The 23,732-nt window shown below is 35.3% G+C and overlaps 1 protein-coding gene across 5 annotated transcripts in view; it reads left to right on the top strand.

The window, feature by feature from the left end:
* nck2b (NCK adaptor protein 2b) overlaps positions 1 to 20,972 on the top strand; it is a 57,560-nt gene extending 36,588 nt beyond the window's left edge. For all 5 annotated transcript variants that reach the window (XM_067374724.1, XM_067374720.1, XM_067374722.1 and 2 more), the window contains 2 exons: positions 15,605 to 16,326; positions 19,141 to 20,972. In XM_067374724.1, coding sequence (XP_067230825.1) covers positions 15,605 to 16,326; positions 19,141 to 19,335 — 917 coding nt within the window. In that variant the 3' untranslated portion in view covers positions 19,336 to 20,972. The remainder of the gene's footprint in view (positions 1 to 15,604; positions 16,327 to 19,140) is intronic.
* Positions 20,973 to 23,732: the final 2,760 nt, after the last annotated feature.

Raw genomic sequence — 23,732 nt, 5'->3', positions numbered from 1 at the left:
CTAATTAGTTTCCCATTCGTTAATCATACAGGCGAGAGGGGTGAAGCGATCGATCAGCTGTGTCTTGGGGTTTAATGTATGTGAGTTTAGATGAGTCAGAATCAATTCTCCTTGCTGTGAAGTGGAGACTAACGTGTGCCAGAATTTCCAGTGCCGATCATACAGTGTTGACTTATTTTTGACCTTTTGAGTGGTTTAAAGGTGGGGTATGTATTTTTTCAACAACACTGTTTGGAAGTCGACACCAACAACAAATGTCTAACCAATCAGCGTTAGGGGGCGTATGGCGGTCGAGGAGACAGAATGAGCAAGAGGGAGATTTGAGGGGGGAAAAAATGCAGAAAGAGAAATGATGAGACACAATAAAAAACAGCTCAAAAGAATAGAATTGTTTTTGGGTTGATTTCAAATATCAACAATGTCCAACAGCATTGTTGAAAAAATACCTTTAATGGGTCTGTAGCTGGCATCAGAGCTGTTATGCTGTTACTTGCAGAATCATGTTTTGATATCAGGGAGGTGTCAAGTACTGTCATATGTTACGTATTTGAAAAAGTAATTCAGATATTTTGTTGTATATTTAAAAGTAATGTATTACTTTAATAGTTATTGAAAAAAGTAATCTGATTACATAACTGCCGTTACTTGTAATGCATTCCCCTCCAACACCACATTCGGCAATGTATAATATAAGGACGCGCAATGCTAGGTGATTAAACCAAGTAAACTGATTACGTATCTCATGTTACTTGTAATGCATGTTCCCCCAACGCTGGTCACACTTGGTTTAACCACCGGGGATGAACAAGCTAAAGGCAGTTGATATGCAAATGAGTCATGCTAATCGCAGTTGTGTCTTTTCCTCAATGTGGTGGTTTAAGCAAGCACATTCATGATTAAATTAGATTGAAATGGAGACGCTTTTGACTTAATTTGTGTAATCTCGTGTACACTTCTTGTCAAAAGTTTCTTATGCTCGCCAAGGCTGCATTAATTTGATTAAAAATACTGTGAAAACAGTAACTTTGTGAAATATTTTACAATTTAAAGTAACTGACTTCTATTTTAATATATTTAAAAATGTCAGTCCAGTCTTTAGTGTCACATGATCTAATATGCTGATTTAGTGATGCATTTATTATTGTTAACTTATCAATGTTGAAAACAGTTCAACAATATTTTTATGGAAACCATGATTTTTCAGCATGATTTATTTGAAATAGATATCGTTTCTAACATTATAAATGTCTTTACTCTTTTGAATTGAACTTTAATGCATCCTTGCCTAATAAAACTATTAAATTATTTTTATTTATTTATCCTACTTACCCCAAACTTTTGAATGGTAGTGTATTATGGTTTCAACAAAAATATTAAGCCACGAAAACTGTTTAAAAGTTGATAAGATGAAGAAATATTTATTGAGCACCAAATCAGCATATATTAGAATATTTTCTGAAGGATCATGTGACACTGAAGACTGGAGTAATGGCTGCTGACCATTCAGATTTTAAATATATTCAAATAGAAAAAGAGTTATTTTAAATTGTAATAATGTTTAATAATATAACTGTTTTACTGTATTTTGATCAAATAAATGCAGCCTTGGTGAGCAGAAGAGACCTCTTTCAAAAACATTATTGATAACTTTTAGTGCACATGGTTTTTTTGTACATGCATGTAGAATTCAGACAGTCAGATTTAGCAGCCATCAAGATATCTACACACAGAAAGAGATGTTTGTTGAGTGCAAAATCATCACTTCAGAGACAGACGGAGCAATTAAGGACATCCTCCACTTCATTTTGCTTTCCTGCTGACATCTATTTGTAAGATGTCCACTCACGCACACACACACGTGCGCGCACACACACACCACCCCTTCCTTGTCAGGGTAAATGGGCCCCAGTTCTCTACCCTTTTGACCTTAACCTCTCTAGAACATCCTTTTCTCCCCTCCCTCACTTTCCTTACGAAGCATGTTTCATGCTATTCTTAATTACTGACACATGAATCTCTGCATGGAGTCCAAGACAGGAAATGGGAGGATGGAGGGCGAGAACCTCTGTAGTGAGTCTCTGCAGGCAGTGTCACTGTTTCTTGTACATTTAAGATCATTATTAAGCAGCTATTTCGATGATTCATTTGGTTATTGGCAGACTTTTGCCAAACAAGAACTTGAACTGTTTAAAAGTAGAGCCTGCCAGCTTAATAAAATACCACCCATGACTTCATTGTTTGTAGCTTGAATCTTTTATATGGTTTTAGAGATTGGTTTGGTAACTAAAGTTGTGGATTTCAACCCCACATGATCTGAACACTGAGACTGACACCATTATGGCAGTGAGCAAGATGACTTATCCCAGATAATTAAAGACCGTTCACACTAAGAACGTTAACTATAATGATAAATATATTAGCTCTCACACCAGTCTATTTATTTAGTTATGTCGTCTGCATCACAACTGTTTGGTTACCAACATGCTTCACATTTATTTCTGTGATTAATTGTGATTAAAAACATTGTAGTTTTTTATATTTGTATATTGTAATCATTTCACAGTTACTCTCCAAATGAATGTAGAAACAACTTAAAGACAGTATATTTTATATATTTAACAGCATCTTTTTATGAATGAAGGCCAGTATCACTGATACTAATACTACTACTGATGTCTCTATGAAATTAATCAATTTCAACATTTATTAGGCTTAAAATATATCTACTATCTACTTTTAATTTAAGTGAACTTAACCCTTGTGCGGTCTTCGTTTGGGGGACTACACTCGTGGTCTTTGGGGTCTCTGGAGACCCCAGGCAACAAAATGTAATTTTGTAACAATATAATATATTTTTTTAAAAATCAATTTAATTTTACTCTGTTTATTAATGTTTTTACTCAACATTTGTGCAGGTTTTGGAGGAGTTTTGATATATTTTATATTTATATAAATAAATTAAAAAATATATTTTTTTTAAATAGGTTTTTATGCAAAAGCAGCTTTTTATGTAAAATTCACTTTATAAAAGGCTCAGATTTCTAACTTTCATTCATGGGGATTACATGGATAATTTGACATGGTTTAGTGTAAGATTTTTGCCCATCTTTTGGATAATGCAGTTATAAAAGTAAAAAAAAAAATATCATTTTTACCAGTAGATGGCTGCAGAGCTCCATTATATGCTATGTGCTATTTCAATAACTGAAAGATGTCTTTTCACAAGTTTTTTTTTCAGTTGGATTCATATCTAAATGTTATGAAATCACAATTATAACAATAAAAATTACTTTTTGTCAAAGTTTAGCATTTTTTGTACTGAAAAAAAAAAAAAAAAATCTGTTTTTCAATAATGTCATCAATAATGTAATCTCCAGAGACCCTGCTTCGATTCTGGACAAAATCCATTCTCAAGATCAGAAACAACGCACACCACACATAGACAGAAATGGTGGCACACTTCCAAAAATGCAAAAAACATCCTCAATACAAAATGGACATGCTCACACACACACACACACACACACACACACACACACACACACACACACACGCACACAAAAATAAAAATTATTTATTTTACTATTTTATTATTTTTATTATGAAATTATTATTGGAAAACCTGATTTTGTCCTGTACAAAAAATGCTAAACTTTGAAAAAAAGTAATTTTTATTGTTATAATTGTGATTTCATAACATTTAGATATGAATCCAACTGAAAAAAACTTGTGAAAAGATGTCTTTTTAGTTATTCAAATAACACATAGCAAATAGTGGAGCTCTGCGGCCATCTACTGGTAAAAGTGATCTTTCTTTTTTTTTTACTTTTATAACTGCATTTTTTCAAAAGATGGGCAAAAAATCTTACACTAAACCATGTCAAATTATCCATGTTATCCACATGAATGAAAGTAAGAAATCTGGGCCTTTTATAAAGTGAAATTTACATAAGCTGTTTATGCATGCACAACCCATTTAAAAAAATATTTTTTAATTTATTTATATAAATTTAAAAGATTTATATATTTAACAGCATCTTTTTATGAATGAAGGCCAGTATCACTGATACTAATACTACTACTGATGCCTCCTATGAAATTAATCACTTTCAACATTTATTAGACTTAAAATATATCTACTATCTATACTTTTAATTTAAGTGAACTTAACCCTTGTGCGGTCTTCGTTTGGGGGACTACACTCGTGGTCTTTGGGGTATCTGGAGACCCCAGGCAACAAAATGTAATTTTGTAACAATATAATATATTTTTTAAAAAATCAATTTAATTTTACTCTGTTTATTAATGTTTTTACTCAACATTTGTGCAGGTTTTGGAGGAGTTTTGATATATTTTATATTTATATAAATAAATTAAAAAATATATTTTGTAAATAGGTTTTTATGCAAAAGCAGCTTTTTATGTAAAATTCACTTTATAAAAGGCTCAGATTTCTAACTTTCATTCATGGGGATTACATGGATAATTTGACATGGTTTAGTTAGAAGTTAGAAATCTGGGCCTTTTATAAAGTTAAAAAAATTTACATAGGCTGTTTATGCATGCATAACCCATTTAAAAATATATTTAATTTAATTTAATTTATTTATATAAATTTAAAAGATATTGCAAATCCTCCAAAAACTGCACAAATGTTGAGAAAAAAACATTAATAAACAGAGTAAAATTACTTTGGTTTTTAAAAAAATATATTATATTGTTACAAAATTACATTTTGTTGCCTGGGGTCTCCAGACACCCCGAAGACCACGAACGTAACTATTTTTTTTTTACAATAACATAAAAACAAGATATCACTTTAATTTTTTTTTTTTTATCTTAAAAGTGTTAACCACCGTACAAAGTCTCATGCCATTTGGACAAAGAGAACTTTTTTTTTTTTTTATTTGAGCAAACATCATTTGTGGGTGAAAAAGACCCCAAAGACCGCACAAGGGTTAAAACAATCTTCACATAAACCCATTATAATAAATCAAACACTTTACAGTCTTCACTGCATAAATTATAAATGAAATAAAGATTAATCTACAATTTTCCCTATTATCTTTGTTCTTTGATGAATATTAATGACAGACATCACAGCAACTGGTTTATTAGGCTGCTGTCACTTTAAGAGCTGCCGCTGCCGAACATGACGCAGATCTGATGTGCATCTCATTTCCTCACAACTCTTTGTTCTTTTAAGACATTATTGAACTCATTTAAGACTGCTCTTATGAGGATACTCCACAAAACTGGCATTTTGTCATAATTCTGTGTGTGATTGTTTGTTCAAGTGCGAAAGAGAACTCGAGAACCGCTGAGACTGAATCACTGAAGTCTCATTTCCAATGACATGATTCCTGGTCTATGCCACTTCTCAAACTGTTACAGAAATTGAGGTTCCAGGCCAGAAAAAATAGTTCAACCCTTGGCAGAGAACCAAGTCTGGCACTAGGAATACACATTTCGGTATAAAAGGACACTGAGATGAAATTCGATTTTTGTGGAATCAATCATATGAACTGTTCAGAATCAAAAATTTAAATCAGACCTGAAAAATAAATAAATGAATAAATAACCACACAAAGGTTTGGAATGACAGTAAGACGAGTAAATAATGACAGAATTTTTAAATAAACTGTACTGTACACACTGCCACCTCTAATGGCTCATTTCCTTAGCACTGAAAGCGAGTCAAAAGCGTGTCATGGCCATACAGACAGCCTCAGCACTTGTCCTCGGGTGTCACTTTTTAAAAGCACATCCTCTTCCCCAGTCCATTGGCCTATCGATCCTCAGTGGACAGAGTGAGGACAGCTCTCTCACAGGCTCTTTGTTCTCTCAGTGTGGATTGATAAATGTGCTCATCCGCTGTCTGTGAGGTGAGAACAGTGTGTTTATGAGATACATAAATGAGGTGTGTGCACAGTTTTCTATATTGCTCACTCTATCGCACACAAACACGCGCATGTGCTGGTGTATTGGTGTTTTTCACCTGCTGGCCTCATAATCTCATCCGTGTCTGAGGTCATTCAGTCAATTCAGCTCCGGCTTTCATCCCTGCACCCAATTTGCAAGGTTACCTCCCCTCTCTATTCATCCATTGTGACAAGGTTACCCTTTCTCTGGCAGCCTTCATCTGTCTATCCCAGGTCTTTTTTCTTCACATCTGTGTATAAAGATTTTCTCTCATTGAGAATCTGTGAGCTGAGACTAGGAAAGAAATGGAAAATCAAAAGGATAGTGAAAATTATGTCATGCTTACTCATCTCCACGAGGTTCCAAACATGTGTGACTTACTTTCTTCCGTGAAAGGCAAAAGGGGAAATGTTGAAGAATGTTCGTGTAGCTCTTTCCAATACCATGCCCATGAAATGAGATGGACAGAAGTAATAAAACATCACTACCACAATATAATAAAAGTAGTCAGTTTGACTCGTTTAACATATTCTGAAGCTGTATGATACACACTAAAAAAGGCTGTTGGGTTAAATGTTTGCCCAAAGTGTTGGGCAGTTTTATTTAACTCAACTATTGTTTAAAAATGACTATATGTCTGGCTTAAAATTAACCCAAAATAGGTTGGAAATTGAAAATCAGACACATAATTACTAGAGGAAACAATAATAATCAAAAGGTGAACATTTATTAATTTGTTTAATTATTATTCATTATACACTCTAAAAAATGCTGGGTTAAAAACAACCCAAGTTGGGTTGAAAATGGACAAACCCAGCAATTGGGTTGTTTTAACCCAGCGGTAGGGTTAAATGTTTGCCCAACCTGCTGGGTAGTTTTATTTAACTCAACTATTGTTTAAAAATTACTGTATTGCTTAATTAAAATTAACCCAAAGTATGTTGGAAATGAACATTTATTAATGTTCAATGAATAATTATGAAACGATAAACATTTATTAAATTGCTTATTAATAAATTTGTATTAATAAACTATTAAACTATTACATTTATATTAATAAAATATTAAAGCTTATTAATAAACATTCACCTTTTGTCTATTATTGTTGCCTCTAATTGCATCTGGTTTTTAATTTCCCAACTATTTTGGGTTCATTTTAAGCTAGCCATATAGCAATTTTTAACAATAGTTGGTTTAAATAAAACTACCCAGCAGGTTGGGCAAACATTTAACCCAACCACTGGGTTAAAACAACCCAATCGCTGGGTTTGTCCATTTTCATACCAACTTGGGTTGTTTTTAACCCAGCATTTTTTTAGAGTGTACGTATTAATAAATGTTCATTTATTAAACATATTAATAATTCCCAACATATTTTGGGTTCATTTTAAGCAAGAAATACAGTAATTTTTAAACAATAGTTGAGTTAAATAAAACTACTCAGCAGGTTGGGCAAACATTTAACCCAACTGCTGAGTTAAAACAACCCAATCGCTGGGTTTGTCCATTTTCAACCCAACTTGTGTTGTTTTTAAGCCAGCAATTTTTAGGATGTAGGATTATGTAAAGAACAGACAGAAATTGTTTGTGAAGTCGTTCACTGAAAATCATTATTCATAAATAGTAAAAAATTGTGTACATTCAAATATGATGTCAAGATGTGTTGACCTCAATGGTGTTTGGTCACGAGACACACAATGGGTCTCATTCATGAAACATTCGTAAACATACGAGTAAATATGTGAGTGATTTGCGCGTAAAGAGACCTTCCCGAAAACTCTTCTCCTGATTCACAAATACTTTGTAAACGTCAGAAGTGATAGTGAAATTTGTGTGTGTGTTAATGAATTCCAATCAGTCGTAAATGGGACGCGCGTGCACGCTCATTCTCAATTACCATAAATCCCGCCCATTAAATTCGACTGACAACTATATATGGGCATCATATTATGACACCAAACAAAGGATTTTGGTCATTTGGGGCCATTAGTTTGCCCAGCCCTATTGAAATCAATCAATTAATTATTTGATTTAAGTGGTCCGTTTGCAGATGCTATTACTGGCTCTCACAATAAAAGTAAAAAGAAAAAACGTATGTGATTACTATATATAATATTTTTTCGAAATGCTGTGTAAATATGTACCTTATTAAGGTGAATTAAAATGCAGCCTTATTAATGAGCAAATCGTTCGGATGTTAAACGCACTATTTACGCGTGGCTGGGAGCAGGTGTAGATTTCTTTCGTACCAACTAAATACGAACAATTTAATGAATCCGAAAATTTACGCCAGAACCACTTTACACACGATTTACACAAAAATTCGTTCTGCTCGTGTTTCATGAATGAGACCCATTAACCAGTGACATTTGATGTCATTGACATCAAACTGCTCTGACATATTGATGTCATATTTGAATGTTCGTTTAGATCCGTGGTTCTCAACCCAGCCCAGTACTGGCCTCAGCAAACTTTAAATGGTGCCTCAACTTAAAATTATTAAAACAATAAAAATATATAAAACAAAATTAAATAAGACTAAAAATCAAGATTTCACCCCTCAAAAACATCACCTTTAACCTCTTTTTCTCATGCAGATTCTATGAAACTCATTCAGGTCTATTTTCTTTGGTTTTAAAGTGTTGTTCTGTCGAGCTGAACACAAAACGAATGGATTAATTTTAGTATGTTTGGATAAGCTCTAATGTTTTATGCTCATTCTTTATAAAATACTGTATAGTGCATGTTGTGATAAATAACATCACAGTAAAAAATATTGTGCAAACAGCCTTCAATAACCATGTTCTCCTCTGTTTCAAGAGAGGTTTGTGCTCGTCTTCACCCCTGTTTGAACATGCGTGATTGGTGGCTTGCTTCTCTTCCACTACACACACCTCTGGGGCATGACACATTAACATTTAGTGCCAGATTTGTAGAAAAATATAGAATAATTCATCAGCCATGGCGATCAAAACCATTGTGTCTTGTGTGATGAGTGTTAAATGTTCTGGTGTGGCAGAATTGTGCGTACATTCACTTGTTTGAAAAAGTCTGCCAGATGATGTGAGTTGAGAAAACAAGACTGTTATTTTGAATTTGAATGTATAGTAGCCAATGAAATCACAGAAGGGCCTATGAATGAAAGGTTTGATTGTCATTTTGCCTGTAAACAGCAGCAGAATGACTCAATCTCCCCAACCAACCCTAAACAGACAGACTAATGTTTGTTACCGTGAGTGTTAGAGAACACGCTTGACACTTGGTGTAACTGAAAGTGTTTGAAGCCTAATTTGCCTAATTTCCAACGTCAGTCTCAACTAAGTATTTGAGAGTTTTATTTTGCATAAATCAGTGAGACCACATATGTTTCACACTGGTTTTAGTAGGGCTCCAGACTACGAGCAAATGGTCGCATTTTGTGACTTTTTTTTTTTTTTTTTGCCGTTGCGACTACATTTTAGATGTAGCACTGGTGCGACCGCAACATTTGCCCAAATGATAAAAGTTGCCATTTCTGTTGCATATGGAAAAACATCAAATGGCAAACAAAAGTGTACTGAAACAGCTCTTCTCATTCAAACTGGCCGATCTCGATGACGCAACACCGTTACTACACTGTGCTGGGAGATCCAGTGAGGAAGGGTTTGAATTCGCTGCATTACTAATAACATTTCAAATTCGGTGCATAATTCTCTGTTATAAACCATATCGGATCAAACAGCACTGATGTTGAAACCAGGAGAAAAATTGTGCATGAATGAAGTTTATAGAAAGCTTTTCATTCCATAAATCACCAGCCTTCACCATGCATTTAAAGGTGCCATTGAATGTTTTTTTTTACAAGATGTAATATAAGTCTAAGGTGTCCCCTGAATGTGTCTGTGAAGTTTCAGCTCAAAATAGCCCATAGATTTTTTTTAATTAATTTTTTTAACTTCCTATTTTGGGGCATCATTAGAAATGCGCTGATTCAGGGTTGCGGTCCCTTTAAATTGCACGCTCTGCACCCATGGAGCTCGCGCTTGCCTTAAACAGTGCCTAAACAAAGTTCACACAGCTAATATAACCCTCAAAATTGATCTTTACAAAGTGTTCGTCATGCATACTGCATGCATGCGTCGGTTTATGTGAGTATTGCACACTGTTATATTGTTTACATTTGATTCTGAATGAGTTTGAGGCTATGTTCTGTGGCTAACGGCTAATGCTACACTGTTGGAGAGATTTATAAAGAATGAAGTTGTTTATGAATTATACAGACTGCAAGTGTTTAATAATGAAAATAGCGACGGCTCTTGTCTCCGTGAATACAGTAAGAAACAATGGTAACTTTAACCAAATTTAACAGTACATTAGCAACATGCTAACAAAACATTTAGAAAGAAAATTTACAAATATCACAAAAAATATCATGATATCATGGATTATGTCAGTTATTATCGCTCCATCTGCCATTTTTCGCTATTGTTCTTGCTTGCTTACCTAGTCTGATGATTCAGCTGTGCACAGATCCAGATGTTAATACTGGCTGCCCTTGTGTAATGCCTTGAACATGAGCTGGCATATGCAAATATTGGGGGTGTACATATTAATGATCCCGACTGTTACGTAACAGTCTGTGTTATGTTGAGATTCGCCTGTTCTCCGGAGGTCTTTTAAACAAATGAGATTTATATAAGAAGGAGGAAACAATGGAGTTTGAGACTCACTGTATGTCATTTCCATGTACTGAACTCTTGTTATTCAACTATGCCAATGTAAATTCAGTTTTTAATTCTAGGGCACCTTTAATGCTAACTGTAACCATGGTATTGTGGCAGAAATAGTCAAATGTTTGTACATTAATTTCATGGTTCGTACAGCCTTTTCAGAGTGAAATTCAAGCTCTTTTTTCAAGGACTTTCAAGTGCTTTGCACTTTCAGTATTGACCAAATCTGATAACATAAGCACCACGACGCATGCATGTGATGCTGACGCAGGAGCCGGCCAATAATGAGACTGTGTTCGGACATGACAACATGACAACATGACGTGACAACTGTGTAACAGACTGATAGGGAAGAAAAAAAAAAGGTACAGAAGGTACAAAAAGTATTCTCGTCACGTCATAAAATTAAGGTTGAACCACTGTTGTCACGTTGACTTTTAACAATGTCTTTACTACATTTCTGGACCTTGAATGTGGTAATTTCGTTGCTTTATATGGAGATAAAAATCCTCTCGGATTTCATCAAAAATATATTAATTTGTGTTCTGAAGATGAACGAAGGTGTTACGGGTGTGGAACGACATGAGGGTGCTTCTGCTCTCAAATGTTAGTCTGGAGCCCTGCTTTAATGTGACTCTAAAATCCAGCTGTTGGAGTTGCATCCTGCTGTCCTGCATTTCCATGGAAAACTTTGACCTTAAAGCCTCTGAGCTTCTGTCTTTAGAAGATTCCCACTATTTTTTTTTATTTTTATTTTTTTTTTCTCATGTCACAGTATGCTAACAGAGAACATCACTGCTTTAATGAAGCATTGGGATCATCATACCTGAGGGACTAAATATTTGAGGTTTCTCTTTATAAATGTGTCCTTTGAGAGACGGCTGCTTCCTTCTGATTTTTCTTTCTTCTCTTCCTGTTTGTTATTGGTGATAAAAAGGGAAAATGATCTAATATTTAAGAGACTTACTGACCTTGGCACACAGTCATGTTGGACTAAAGGGATTCTCTACATGATATAATTTGTTTTAGTTTTTTATAGAGTATTATTGCACATTGCTTACACTACACCACATGACCTTTTTTTTCCTGAGAAATGATCATGAAAAAATATGCCAAACTACTGTCATGAAATTAAAATTCACACTATTTTCCGAATGCATGACTTTTATCTTATTGGGAACAATTTATCCATTCATAGGTTTTATTGAAATATTTTTTTACCTTAATTTTGTTTATCAAAATTCTTTTTGGTGATGTATGCAAGATTTCTCCAATCATTTAGTCTGCTTAAAGCCCTCCCTTTCTTACAAACGATTGCAATCTCACATCCAGCTGATCTACCTCAATCCAATCAACAACTGATTAAAGTTTGGTGACCAGGGCTGTGTTCGAAATCGCCCCCTATACCCTTAAATAGGGCATTATTTGAGTCTGAAACCATAATGGACATCATCAAGTGCACTCACTCAATCCCATAATGCACCACAATAACGAGTGTACAACTGATGTGCACTCAATGGCTAGAGAATACCCATAATGCACTGTGAGAGTCGCACGCTGACTCATTTTTGACTAGGTACCCCCCAAAAATATCAAAATGACATACTCAAAAAACATACATTTTAATGTATCTTTGAATAATTTAACAGATCCAGACACGATTCTTGTCTCGTTGACCCATATTTGTTGTGAAGTAATTTATAATTTCCTTTCCTATAAATGGTTAAATAAGTTTTGAAGGGGAAAAAAAATCCTGCACACACAGTTGCTTAGATTTAGCTCCAGACACATTTCCTCCTCATTTGAATGGAAATGCACCATGTATGAATGCACATCCTTGGCATCCCTGTCTCACAACACACTTAAAAATACACATAGTCTATCATGCTGCTTTTTGCTCCTAAAAGTAGGCCACCTCCACCCTCTCCTGAACACGTGAACACCTGCACTCTCTCCTCTTATTCTTTCAGAGAGGACGTTATTGTCATTTTGTATGCTCTGCAGGTGTGTATTGAGATGGAGGGGGGAGTTTAGGGTTGGAGAGTGAGTGTGTGTTGTTTACGAAGTAAGGAAAGCAATGGTGAGATGAGTGTGAAACCGGGTGCATGGATCATCTGGTACAGGAAGGAAACTGCTGGGTACTGATGTCTGTGGTTATGTGTTACTGTGTGCACATGTAAATGTGTATTTCATTTCCATACAAGGAGTCAATTTTAAGTCATGGGTCAACATCTCTCTTGTTTGGTTTGATCATTATGTGTTTATATAAGCAGGAACACTGAGGTCTGTATCACATCGCACATTTATTTTGCTGCCCATTCGCAGAATTCACAATGCCCACATAAGAGGTACAGCTCTGCGTAACAGAAGCATTGGTGCAAGTGTTTCGGACTTCTACAAAACAAATTGAAAATGAATTGCAAGGCTCTGGATCTTTAGAAAAGCATGGTTTAATTTTGCCTGGTTGTGATGGATGAGGTTTAAGAATGTGAGAAAGAAAGATTAAGGACACTAAGAGGAAATGTGGTGTAGGGCTGCATGATATCATGATGTGCTCATCAGCGACGTTCACGTCGCAGGATGCGTGATGCCAAGTATATGGATCATAATTGCACCATGGTTCGAAATGCATGTGATCCCCTGATTGTGTGTATGAATTGTATTGTATGATTTATTCTCAGATAAATCATATGCACGTGTTTTAGATCCAGACAGTTTAAATGTTCGATTTCAAGTGCAAGAAGACACAAAAAAGAGACATGACTTTCTCATGTCACAGTATGCTAACAGAGAACATCACTGCTTTAATGAAGCATTGGGATCATCATACCTGAGGGACTAAATATTTGAGGTTTCTCTTTATAAATGTGTCCTTTGAGAGACGGCTGCTTCCTTCTGATTTTTCTTTCTGCTCTTCCTGTTTGTTATTGGTGATTAAAAAGGGAAAATGATCTAATATTTAAGAGACTTACTGACCTTGGCACACAGTCATGTTGGACTAAAGGGATTCTCTACATGATATAATTTTTTTTAGTTTTGTATAGCGTATTATTGCACATTGCTTACACCACACCACATGACCTTTTTTTTTTTTTTTTTTCTAAGAATTGATCATGCAAAAATATGCCAAACTATTGTCATGAAATAAAATTCACACTATTTTCCAAATGCATGACATTTATCTTATTGGGTACAATTTATCCATTCATAGGTTTTATTGAAATATTTTTTTACCATAATTTTTAATCAAAATGTTGTATCTTGATCTTCCTGTGAAACAACAGACTTCTTTTTGGTGATGTATGCAAGATTTCTCCAATCATTTAGTCTGCTTAAAGCCCACCCTTTCTTACAAACGATTGCAATCTCACATCCAGCTGATCTACCTCAATCCAATCAACAACTGATTAAAGTTTGGTGACCAGGGCTGTGTTCGAAATCGCCCCCTATACCCTTAAATAGGGCATTATTTGAGTCTGAAACCATAGTGGACGTGATCAAGTGCACTCACTCAATCCCATAATGCACCACAATAACGAGTGTACAACTGATGTGCACTCAATGGCTAGAGAATACCCATAATGCACTGTGAGAGTCGCGCGCCGACTCATTTTTGACTAGGTACCCCCCAAAAATATCAAAATGACATACTCAAAACATACATTTAAGAAGACACAAGAAGATTTCTTCAAGAGGACACAAAAAAGAGAACTTAATTCTGAACTCGCAAACACCGAATTCCATTGTCTTATGTGCTTGAATGGACAAATACACACAAAATTGTCAAAATGCCCATCTCAGGGAGTATCCTCGTAAACACAGTTGCTTAAAGGGATAGTTCACCCAAAAATGAAAATTTGATGTTTATCTGCTTACCCCCAGTGCATCCAAGATGTAGGTGACATTTTTTCTTCAGTCGATCAAAAATGATGATTTTTAACTGCAACTGCTGCCGTCTGTCATTCAAATAATTGCAGTAGATGGGAACTTCATCTATAAGAGTGAATAAACCTTGCTTTTATATTATATAAATACTTTTCGGTTTCTCACACAAACCGATCGTTTCGTGTCTTAGGACATTAATGTGTCGTCACGAGCCGCAGGGTTTCATTTGGATTTGTCTAAGCAAGGTTTATTCACTCTTATAGATGAAGTTCCCATCTACTGCAATTATTTGAATGACAGAGGGCAGCGGTTGCAGTTAAAAATCATCATTTGTGATCGACTGAAGAAAAAATGTCACCTACATCTTGGATGCACTGGGGGTAAGCAGATAAACATCAAATTTTCATTTTTGGGTGAACTATCCCTTTAAGGCTTACGTGAACATAAACAATTGAGAAGGAAAATGGATGCGTATCATTATATTTGATCCATGCACTCTGCCTTAAAGTGACAGTAGCCTAATATTCCTGCTGCTGTCATTAATGTTAATCAAACAAAATACAAAGAAAAAATCACTTTTGTAGTTTAACAAAGATTAATTATATTGAATTTATGCAGTGTTATTTTACATTTGATTATTCAGTTTCTATACCTGACTACTGTTAGACTTACCTGAAAAACAAAGCACTGTTTATTTTGTTTGTGTCTTTGTATTTAATTATGCTTGTAAATTGTTTATTATTGGCTCTGCTGATGCAAAATCACCCCAGTTATTCTAGAATGATTCATTCTTTCCAAATAGAACTGGTTAAAATGTTTTCAAATCGCAATACATAAATAAAACATTGCAATGCCAGTTTTTTTTTTTCTTTTTTTCAAATACTGTGCAGCATTAATGTGGTGGGCTGCAGTAATTATATCACATGACACGTATTGTTTCAGCAGGAAATGATTGGTATTGAATATGAATTTACAGTGTTAAGCAATATCCCTGCCCTTTCTCTTCTATGTCTAATTAGCAGAGCTCAGAGGCTAGAGTTTTACATAATTACTGTGTTTGATGTCTAATAGCTCTTTCTCTTTCTCAGGCCTGGGTAAAACGAAACGCAAAACGAGCACACGGGAAGCCTCTCCAACTCCCAGCACGGATGAGTACTCGTCTAATGGGGGCGGGGCCGAACGAATATACGACCTGAACACTCCAGCCGTGGCGAAGTTTGCCTACAATGCGGAGCGGGAGGACGAGCTCAGTCTGGTGAAGGGGGTGCGGCTGATGGTGATGGAGAAATGCAGTGACGGCTGGTGGAGGGGCAGCTATAACGGTCAGGTGGGCTGGTTCCCCTCCAACTACGTCCAGGAGGAGGAGATGGAGGACACGTCGGCCGACTTTCCCGCTGTCTTCTCCTCACAGCCGGGCCTCAGTAACGGTCAGGGCCCCAGAGTCCTTCACACTGTTCAGACGCTCTACCCCTTCAGTTCCGTCACGGAGGAGGAGCTGAACTTTGAGAAGGGCGAGACGATGGAGGTGCTGGAGAAGCCAGAGAATGACCCTGAATGGTGGAGGTGTGAGAACTGCCGTGGGCAGGTGGGTCTAGTGCCAAAGAACTATGTGGTTGTGCTCAACGATGGTGCATTATCGACAGCCTCAGGCTCCAATTCCCAGCAGAACAGCCACACGGGGCCCTCCCACACGGGGAAATTCGCCGGAAAGGGCTGGTACTATGGCAACGTGACACGGCACCAGGCTGAGTGTGCGCTGAACGAGAGGGGGGTGGAGGGAGACTTCCTGGTGCGAGACAGCGAGTCCTCTGTGAGTTGAGTCTTTATCTGAATCTAATCAAAATGCAGTTACCAGATAACTGCTTTCAATAGCTGTGAATGGTCACTTGAGTGCTGGGCAGTTATTTGTGTCCATGGTGTCATTTGTAGAGCCTGACTGATATGGGTTTTTGGGGGGCGATACCAATATTAGGGAGTAAAAAAAGCCCAAAATCAATAAATCAGATGATATTCTTATATTGGTGCAACAGTTGATATTACTCACAGTTCTGTATTCATCACGGTTTTAGGCTATACCGTTCGGTATGTGCTATGAAAATAAGAACAAATAATCAAACTACAAGCAAAAGCAGGTATTTCAAGTATCTAAGAGTAGTTTTCAGGTACAGAAAATGAATAAAATATCACTGCATATTATCTTCACTGTATAAATTAAGTAAAGATTATTATTGAAGTTACAAAGGTCCCATTTTATATTAAGTGGCCTTAACTACTATGTACTTGCAAAATAAGTACAATGTACTTATTGGGTTCATATTGAATTGCAAAACACTTTTGCAGCTATTGAGGTGGGATACGGGTAAGGTTAGGGACAGGTTTGGGTAGGGGTAAAGGTTAAGGGATGGGTCAACAGTGTAATTATAAATGTAATTACAGAAATTAATTACAGATGTAATTACATGCAGGTGTTTTTAAAATATAAGTACAATGTAAAAACATGTATGTACACAATAAGTGCATTATATCAAATGATTAATTTAAATGTAAGTACATAGTAGTTAAGACCACCTAATATAAAGTGGGTCCGACAGCAGGAATATTAGATTTCTTTCGCTTTAAGACATAATGCACGATCCAGTACATGTACTGTTACTCATGCTTAGTATTTATCGTCTGTTATACGTTCACTTAAGATATAACCAACTATTTTTGCTAGGATACTCGCCAAAATGGACGTTGACAATCTTTGTGTGAATTTGTCCGTTCAAACGCAAGACTTGAAAGAGAACTCAGTATTTGTCTGAGATAAGCATATAATGTCCTTTTACAAAGTCTTGATTTTGTTTTTGGATTCTACTAGAATTAGGGCTGGGACAATAAACTGATGCATCGCAATTCATGGATCAATTCTCAGATATTCCGAATGCATCACGATTCTCTCTGGAATCGATTCTGAGCTTAGTTTTTAACAGCAGATGGCGCTCTCATAAATAATCATTTATGAATGATTATTTTAGATTTAAGTTTTGTGTGTAAGGAATTGGACACAAGTGTAGTACGGCTGTTTCTAAAGCATGCAGTGCCATCTGTTGTTAAAAACTATGCTCAGAATCGATTCGAGAGAAGATCGCGGTGCATTCGGAAAATCTTAAGAATCGTTCCAGAATTTTTTATCAATTTGCGATGCATCAAATTATTGTCCAACCCCTAACTAGAATAGGTTTTCAAGCTTGAATGTTCAAAAAACACCTTATTTATCTCATATTTGTCATTGTTGCATATTTTACCTCTCTTCCCTGTCTGTCAGTAACACGGTTTTTAGTTCCAGTCTCTTTAAAGTCCTCCTGAAAAGCACAACGTGCTCTGATTGGTCAACTGGATCAGTGTGTTGTGATTGGTTCAGAAACAGTGTGCACTAATAGAGAGAATAACTCCCTTTAGAGTGACTTTGTGCTTTGTAACTGCTTACATTTTTCATGCTCAAACATCAACATTACACACTGAAAGTTAAAAATGTAAAAAAAAAAAAAAAAAAAAGCATAATAGATCCTCTTTAAGTTGAAGATCACTTACTCGATAATTACTAACACGAAATAAAATAAATCAAAGCTAAATCCCTTCTAAAAAAATTAATTAAATTTGTTCAGCAAGCTTCATGGTGCAGGTTAATTTGGTGTTAATTTGTCAATAACACAAAAAATGACTTGTCTGTCCTGTGGAGTCATCCGAAAACACTCAAGATGGCAGCTGCTTCAGCAGTAACATGTAATTAAGTAGTTAAAATGTCAGTTTAATCAATCTAAAATTATATACAGTTTAATGTAGCTAGATTTGGATGTTCTATATATCTATCTATTTTGGATGCTCTATTTGTATAATGCCTGTTATTGTATTGTGGTTTTGCCTTTTGATTACTCAAATTACACAGATTAATTTTGGCATTAATGGACATGAACAGCTCAGAGTAGAACACTTGTGTTGTCATTTAGTAATTACGGTAATTACAACATGTAGTAAAGCACCATGTGTGTCGAGGTCAAAAAGTCTTTTAGAATATGAGATCATTTGAATTTATAACAAGTCGAAGTTAATTCAGGTCGTAAAATGTCATGTGGTGCGAATCCCTAAACTTAAATTAATTGACTTTTGCATAAAGTTCATTTTACTTCTGCAAATTAAAATTAATGATTTCAGTGTGTGCATGTATTCAATGCGTAAAGAAAATGTGTTACTTTTTACATGACATTTCAGAGCTATTAAATTGAAGTGGTGGTACTTAAAAGTGGTATATAAGTTTTTTTTTAAGAGCAGCATGATTGCAAAGAGCACATTTTTAAAAGCTTGACATTTCTTTATCGTGCACAAATGTTGAAATGAAAGTGCTTGTCCATCTAGAGCAGTTGTTTTCAAACTGTTACAGCATATTTGGGATGTTTCTTTTATTGCACATACCCAGCTCAGGTCATGAAGTACTGTACCAATCAGCCGATGAGTTAATTCAGCTGTGTTAAATAAAGGAGACATCAAAAATGTGCCGTGAATGTGAGACAAAAAAAATCTAGGGCTTATGGCGCCATCTGTAGGCTGAAGTTCACTAATGAATATTCTGTTTCTTTCTCTCTAGCCAAGTGATTTCTCAGTGTCTCTGAAAGCAGTGGGGAAGAACAAACACTTCAAGGTGCAGTTATTGAATGGAGTTTACTGTATCGGCCAACGCCGCTTCAATTCTATGGATGAACTCTTAGAGCACTACAAGAAAGCTCCCATTTTCACTAGCGAACATGGAGAGAAGCTTTACCTGATCAAACCCCTCCAGTGACCTTCCACACACAAATGAGCCTTACAACCAGACCAGATCTGACCTCACACTGAGCCAAGTGATCTGCAGCTCCTACTTAATGCTCATTTCTCACCAGCAAACAGGGGACTTGCCAAATACTGACCCACAGGAGAATCACAGGACTTAACTTGACTGTTGATTTAGAGTAATGATGCGACGTGTCCTTTTTGTGGAGGAATCCTTTCTGTTCCTGTGTCTCCATGTTACTTTAGCTGATGATCTTTTCTCCTGAAATGGTTCACGAAATGAATATCGCCTTTTCCAAGTGATAATGTAAGCATTTGCCCATTGCCTTTTGACCGACAGCTCAATTTCTGTTCACACTTAGCCAACATCGAGACACGTGAAAGACGACAGATGTGGCCTTCATCTGATACAGCCTGAGACTATTTTGGCAGCACAATATTCAAGGTTGTCACGGGACAAGTGCAAGGATACAGACCCAGAGGAATTACAGGAAACTGTATGTACATAGGAGTTGCCAAAGAGAAAGTTGGTGACACTAGTCGCCCCCTGCTGGATGGACTGAGAAATGCCAACAAGAGGGTCTTTATAAGATGAATGTTTTGTAGATGCTTAACCAAATGTGCCACCTTCACATTCAAGCACCGCTCATTTGATATATATATATATATATATATATATAAGAGAACTATATCCACCTCATTCAGATTCACACATCTGTATCAATATTAAAGTGTTGGCATAGACCTTATTATAGCAACACACTGTTAGTTTCAATTTCGAAAGGGCACCATTCAACAAGAATGGTTTGGTCTATTTACTAATGAGTCCGTTCATCATTTACTTTCCAAATTTTTATAAAAGTATGGTACGTCTGAATGTTACTGAGCATTGTTATTTAAACCATGTTTATTTAAGGAGAGAATAAAGCTGCAGAGAAGGACAATTTAGTCAGCTACGCATCCATGATAGCTGTGCAAAAAGTTGAAATACTTTTGTGTAATTAAACATTTTGCAAGAGTAATGACAAAGCTGTGTGGTTTTTATGGTTTCCTGATAGCATACACTACCATTGGACATATTTTTTTTTTTGTACTGTTTTGAGAGATCAAAACCTAAAAAGATCAAAAATACAGTAAAAATATAACAATTTAAAATAACTGTTGTATGTATGTGAGTGTCTGTATATATACAGCAGCCTTTTTTGATCAATTTAATGCTGAGTATACTTAATACGGCACAGTATTCTGCCTACCTTTTAACCCTAGTGCACTGCGCGATTTCTGGATACACCCTTGATGGAGCGCGTCAAAATGACCATAAGTGGATTCAGTGCAATTCCCCAAAAATCACACTATGAAAAACAACAAAGATTCAGGTAGAAACAGTAAACTTTTAATATCAACATTAGTCAAATATTACAACAACAACAACAACAAAAAAATCTGAATATGATTTATGAAAATGTTTTTAACCATTTTTTTATTTTTGTTTTGACAAAATTTGAAAATAAACAGTATTGTGACTTGTTTGCATATTCTTTTTCTTCAACCTTTTCATTTTTTTTTTTTTTACATTTATGCTCAAAACATCATAACTGAACAATTTTAAGTCTTCATCTTTATTTATAAAGAAATCGTTTCAAAGCAGCTTCCCAGTGATAACAGGAAAATGATGCATTTCAGCTGAAGTCATTTCAGCGTTGATTCAGTTCAGTTGTAAAGATTGTCAATTAAGTTAGTTCATCTATAAAGCATTTCTGCAGAAAACAGTGATGTCATCGTCCAGCTCTGTTCAGTTCTCATACAAGTGTCAACACTTTAAAGTTGAAACTTTATTTCTTGTTAATTTAGCCACTGTATCAAATAAATATATAGATTTGTATTTGTTCTCTTTTAAGAGAGTTGAGAAGTAAGCAGATCTAGCACTTTCAAAGGCCTTTCTGTATGCAATAACACTTTCCTTCCACAAAATGCGAAATACCTCCTAGTTTTGTTATCTTCCAGATGCACTCCATTTACAGGCTGCTCTCTTATACCATTGGGTCAGACTATATTCTTTAAACTTCTTTAAGCTCAAAGGAGCAACTAAAGTCTAAAGTGCCAGAAAACAGAGAGTCAGTAGTTTCTGTTGCAACATTGAGTTCTTCTATATGGTATGCAGAGGAGTAAACTGATCAGGAAGATTATTTATAAAGCAATCTTTCGTGGTAGAAGTGATAGTTCTACCATATTTGTAACGGGGAGTTTTAGTAAACTCCCCGTTACTAGTAAAAAAACAAAATGGCAAAATAACCAAGAAATGTGTGTCTGTACATTTGCCTTAGAGTGTTAAAATATGTGGGTTAAAATGACCCATGAACATCACAAACGTTCAGTATGTGTGTCAAAACACATCAGTGTGTTGAAAGTAAACGTTGCATACATGTTCATGAACCTAAATGAGAAAAAGTCACAAAATGTCAAGAAAAAAAAAGGTTATTTCCAAAATTTCAAAAATCAAAAAATGTATCTGCTTCCTCACATGAGGGTTAAAAAAAATAAATAAATAAATAAATAAAAAATGCAATATGGAAACAGGATGCTAGTTATCTCAGAAATTGAGAATATTACTTGCCTTTATTTGATTATTTGCCTTTGCACTAGAAAGTGTTACTTTTTGACAGTTTGATCAGTTAATGAGTGGCAGAGTAGGTGTTCACAGGTGTGATTACTTAGTTTTATTAGAAGTTTGACAAAACAGGATATTGCAGCACAAAAACACAATTACTTTTCTTTTAAGCAGCACAACCTGAAATGGTACGGAAGAGGATTAGGGCCAAGCAATAATAAAAAAAATAAAACCATCTCTAGATTAAAGTTGTTACATTTCAAGAAAAAAGTCGAGATAAAATGTTGAGAATAAAGTCATTAAATTATGAGAAAAAAGTTGTTTAATTACGAGAACAAATTCGTTAAATTATAAGAAAAATGTCGTTAAATTTCGAGAAAAAAGTTGAGATAAAATGTTGAGAATAAACTCATTAAATTATGAGAATAAAGTCATTAAATTACGAGAAAAAGTCGTTAAATTTTGAGAAAAAATTCGTAATTTAACGAATTTGTTCTCAACATTTTATCTCGACTTTTTTAATCTCGAGATGATTTTATTTTTATATTATTGCTTGGCCCTAATCCTCTTCTGTAGTAATGTGTCAAACATAACATAATAAAAGTTCGGTACATTTATAAAACTATTTAAATGTGCATAGAATTAAAAAAAAAAGAAAAGAAAAAAAGAACGGTTACATTCCCTATTAGCAGCACAAGCTGAAATGTGTCGACATCACACAGTCAAGGCATCTTATATTCTATATATATGCCATTTATAAAAGAAAGTTATTGGGGTTATTGTGACACGAATTAGAAAATCAAGCTGGGTACATTGCATTGTGGGATACAACAGTCTGTGCAGTGTGCTCTGTTGTAGGCCATCCAGTTATATACATCCACTATACATTCTGGATATTATTTGCATATTGTGCACACTACTACTGTTGTTACTACACTATTACTACTAGTAGCATGTATATGAGTGTATCCTAAAAAAAAGTCTTTGTGTTTACACATGCTGGTCACTAGAGGGCGCTGCTGGAGTATTCTATCATTGCAGAGCCAAATGATATAACAGGTTTATCAGGGGTTGGCAACTTTTTGGAATGTTCTGTATTAATCGTGCTGTATTAATCAGCATCTTAGCCACATGTTGATATCGCTAGAAACATGCAGAATATTTATTTTTATAAATAAAACTTTATTTTAATTTTTTTATTAAATAAGCTAATCAATTATAACATACACATCCACTTTCTGGTCACTGCAATTTTGCCAAGTAAGACATGTTCCTGGATCAACATCTTCATTCCAATTGATTTAAGAGACAAGTTTACCATTTATGTCAAGTTTAGGCTTGCAACCAGGGTTAGGTGCTTCTACATCAATGTTATTCACCTATCTTTCCTCTCTGATTTTAGGGATGAGTTATGATTAGGTTTAGGGGTAGGAATAGGGTTAAGACTAAATTTTCAGACTGGAATGTTGTTCCAGGATCAACAAAATATGTTGATCCAGGAACATGTCTTACTTGGCAAAATCACGGTGACCCCGCTTTTATTTACTTTGCCTATGTGTCTGTTATCCAACAGGAGATATGGTACATATGGGTCTAATTTTCCTGCTTCAGAGGACAGAGGTTTGTGGAAGCTCGTTTCTGCAACAGAATAAAAAATAAAACGGGTAATTGTGACTTTGTCTCACAATTCTGACTTTTTCTCTCAATTCAGAGTTTATATCTATCTTATATACTTGCAATTGCGAGAAATAGTCAGAATTGTCAGCATCATTACTCCAGTCTTCAGTGTCACATGATCCTTC

Source organism: Chanodichthys erythropterus, chromosome 21, assembly GCF_024489055.1.
Source record: "Chanodichthys erythropterus isolate Z2021 chromosome 21, ASM2448905v1, whole genome shotgun sequence".
Classification (NCBI taxonomy): Eukaryota; Metazoa; Chordata; class Actinopteri; order Cypriniformes; family Xenocyprididae; genus Chanodichthys; species Chanodichthys erythropterus.
This window is presented reverse-complemented; position numbering and strand designations above follow the sequence as displayed.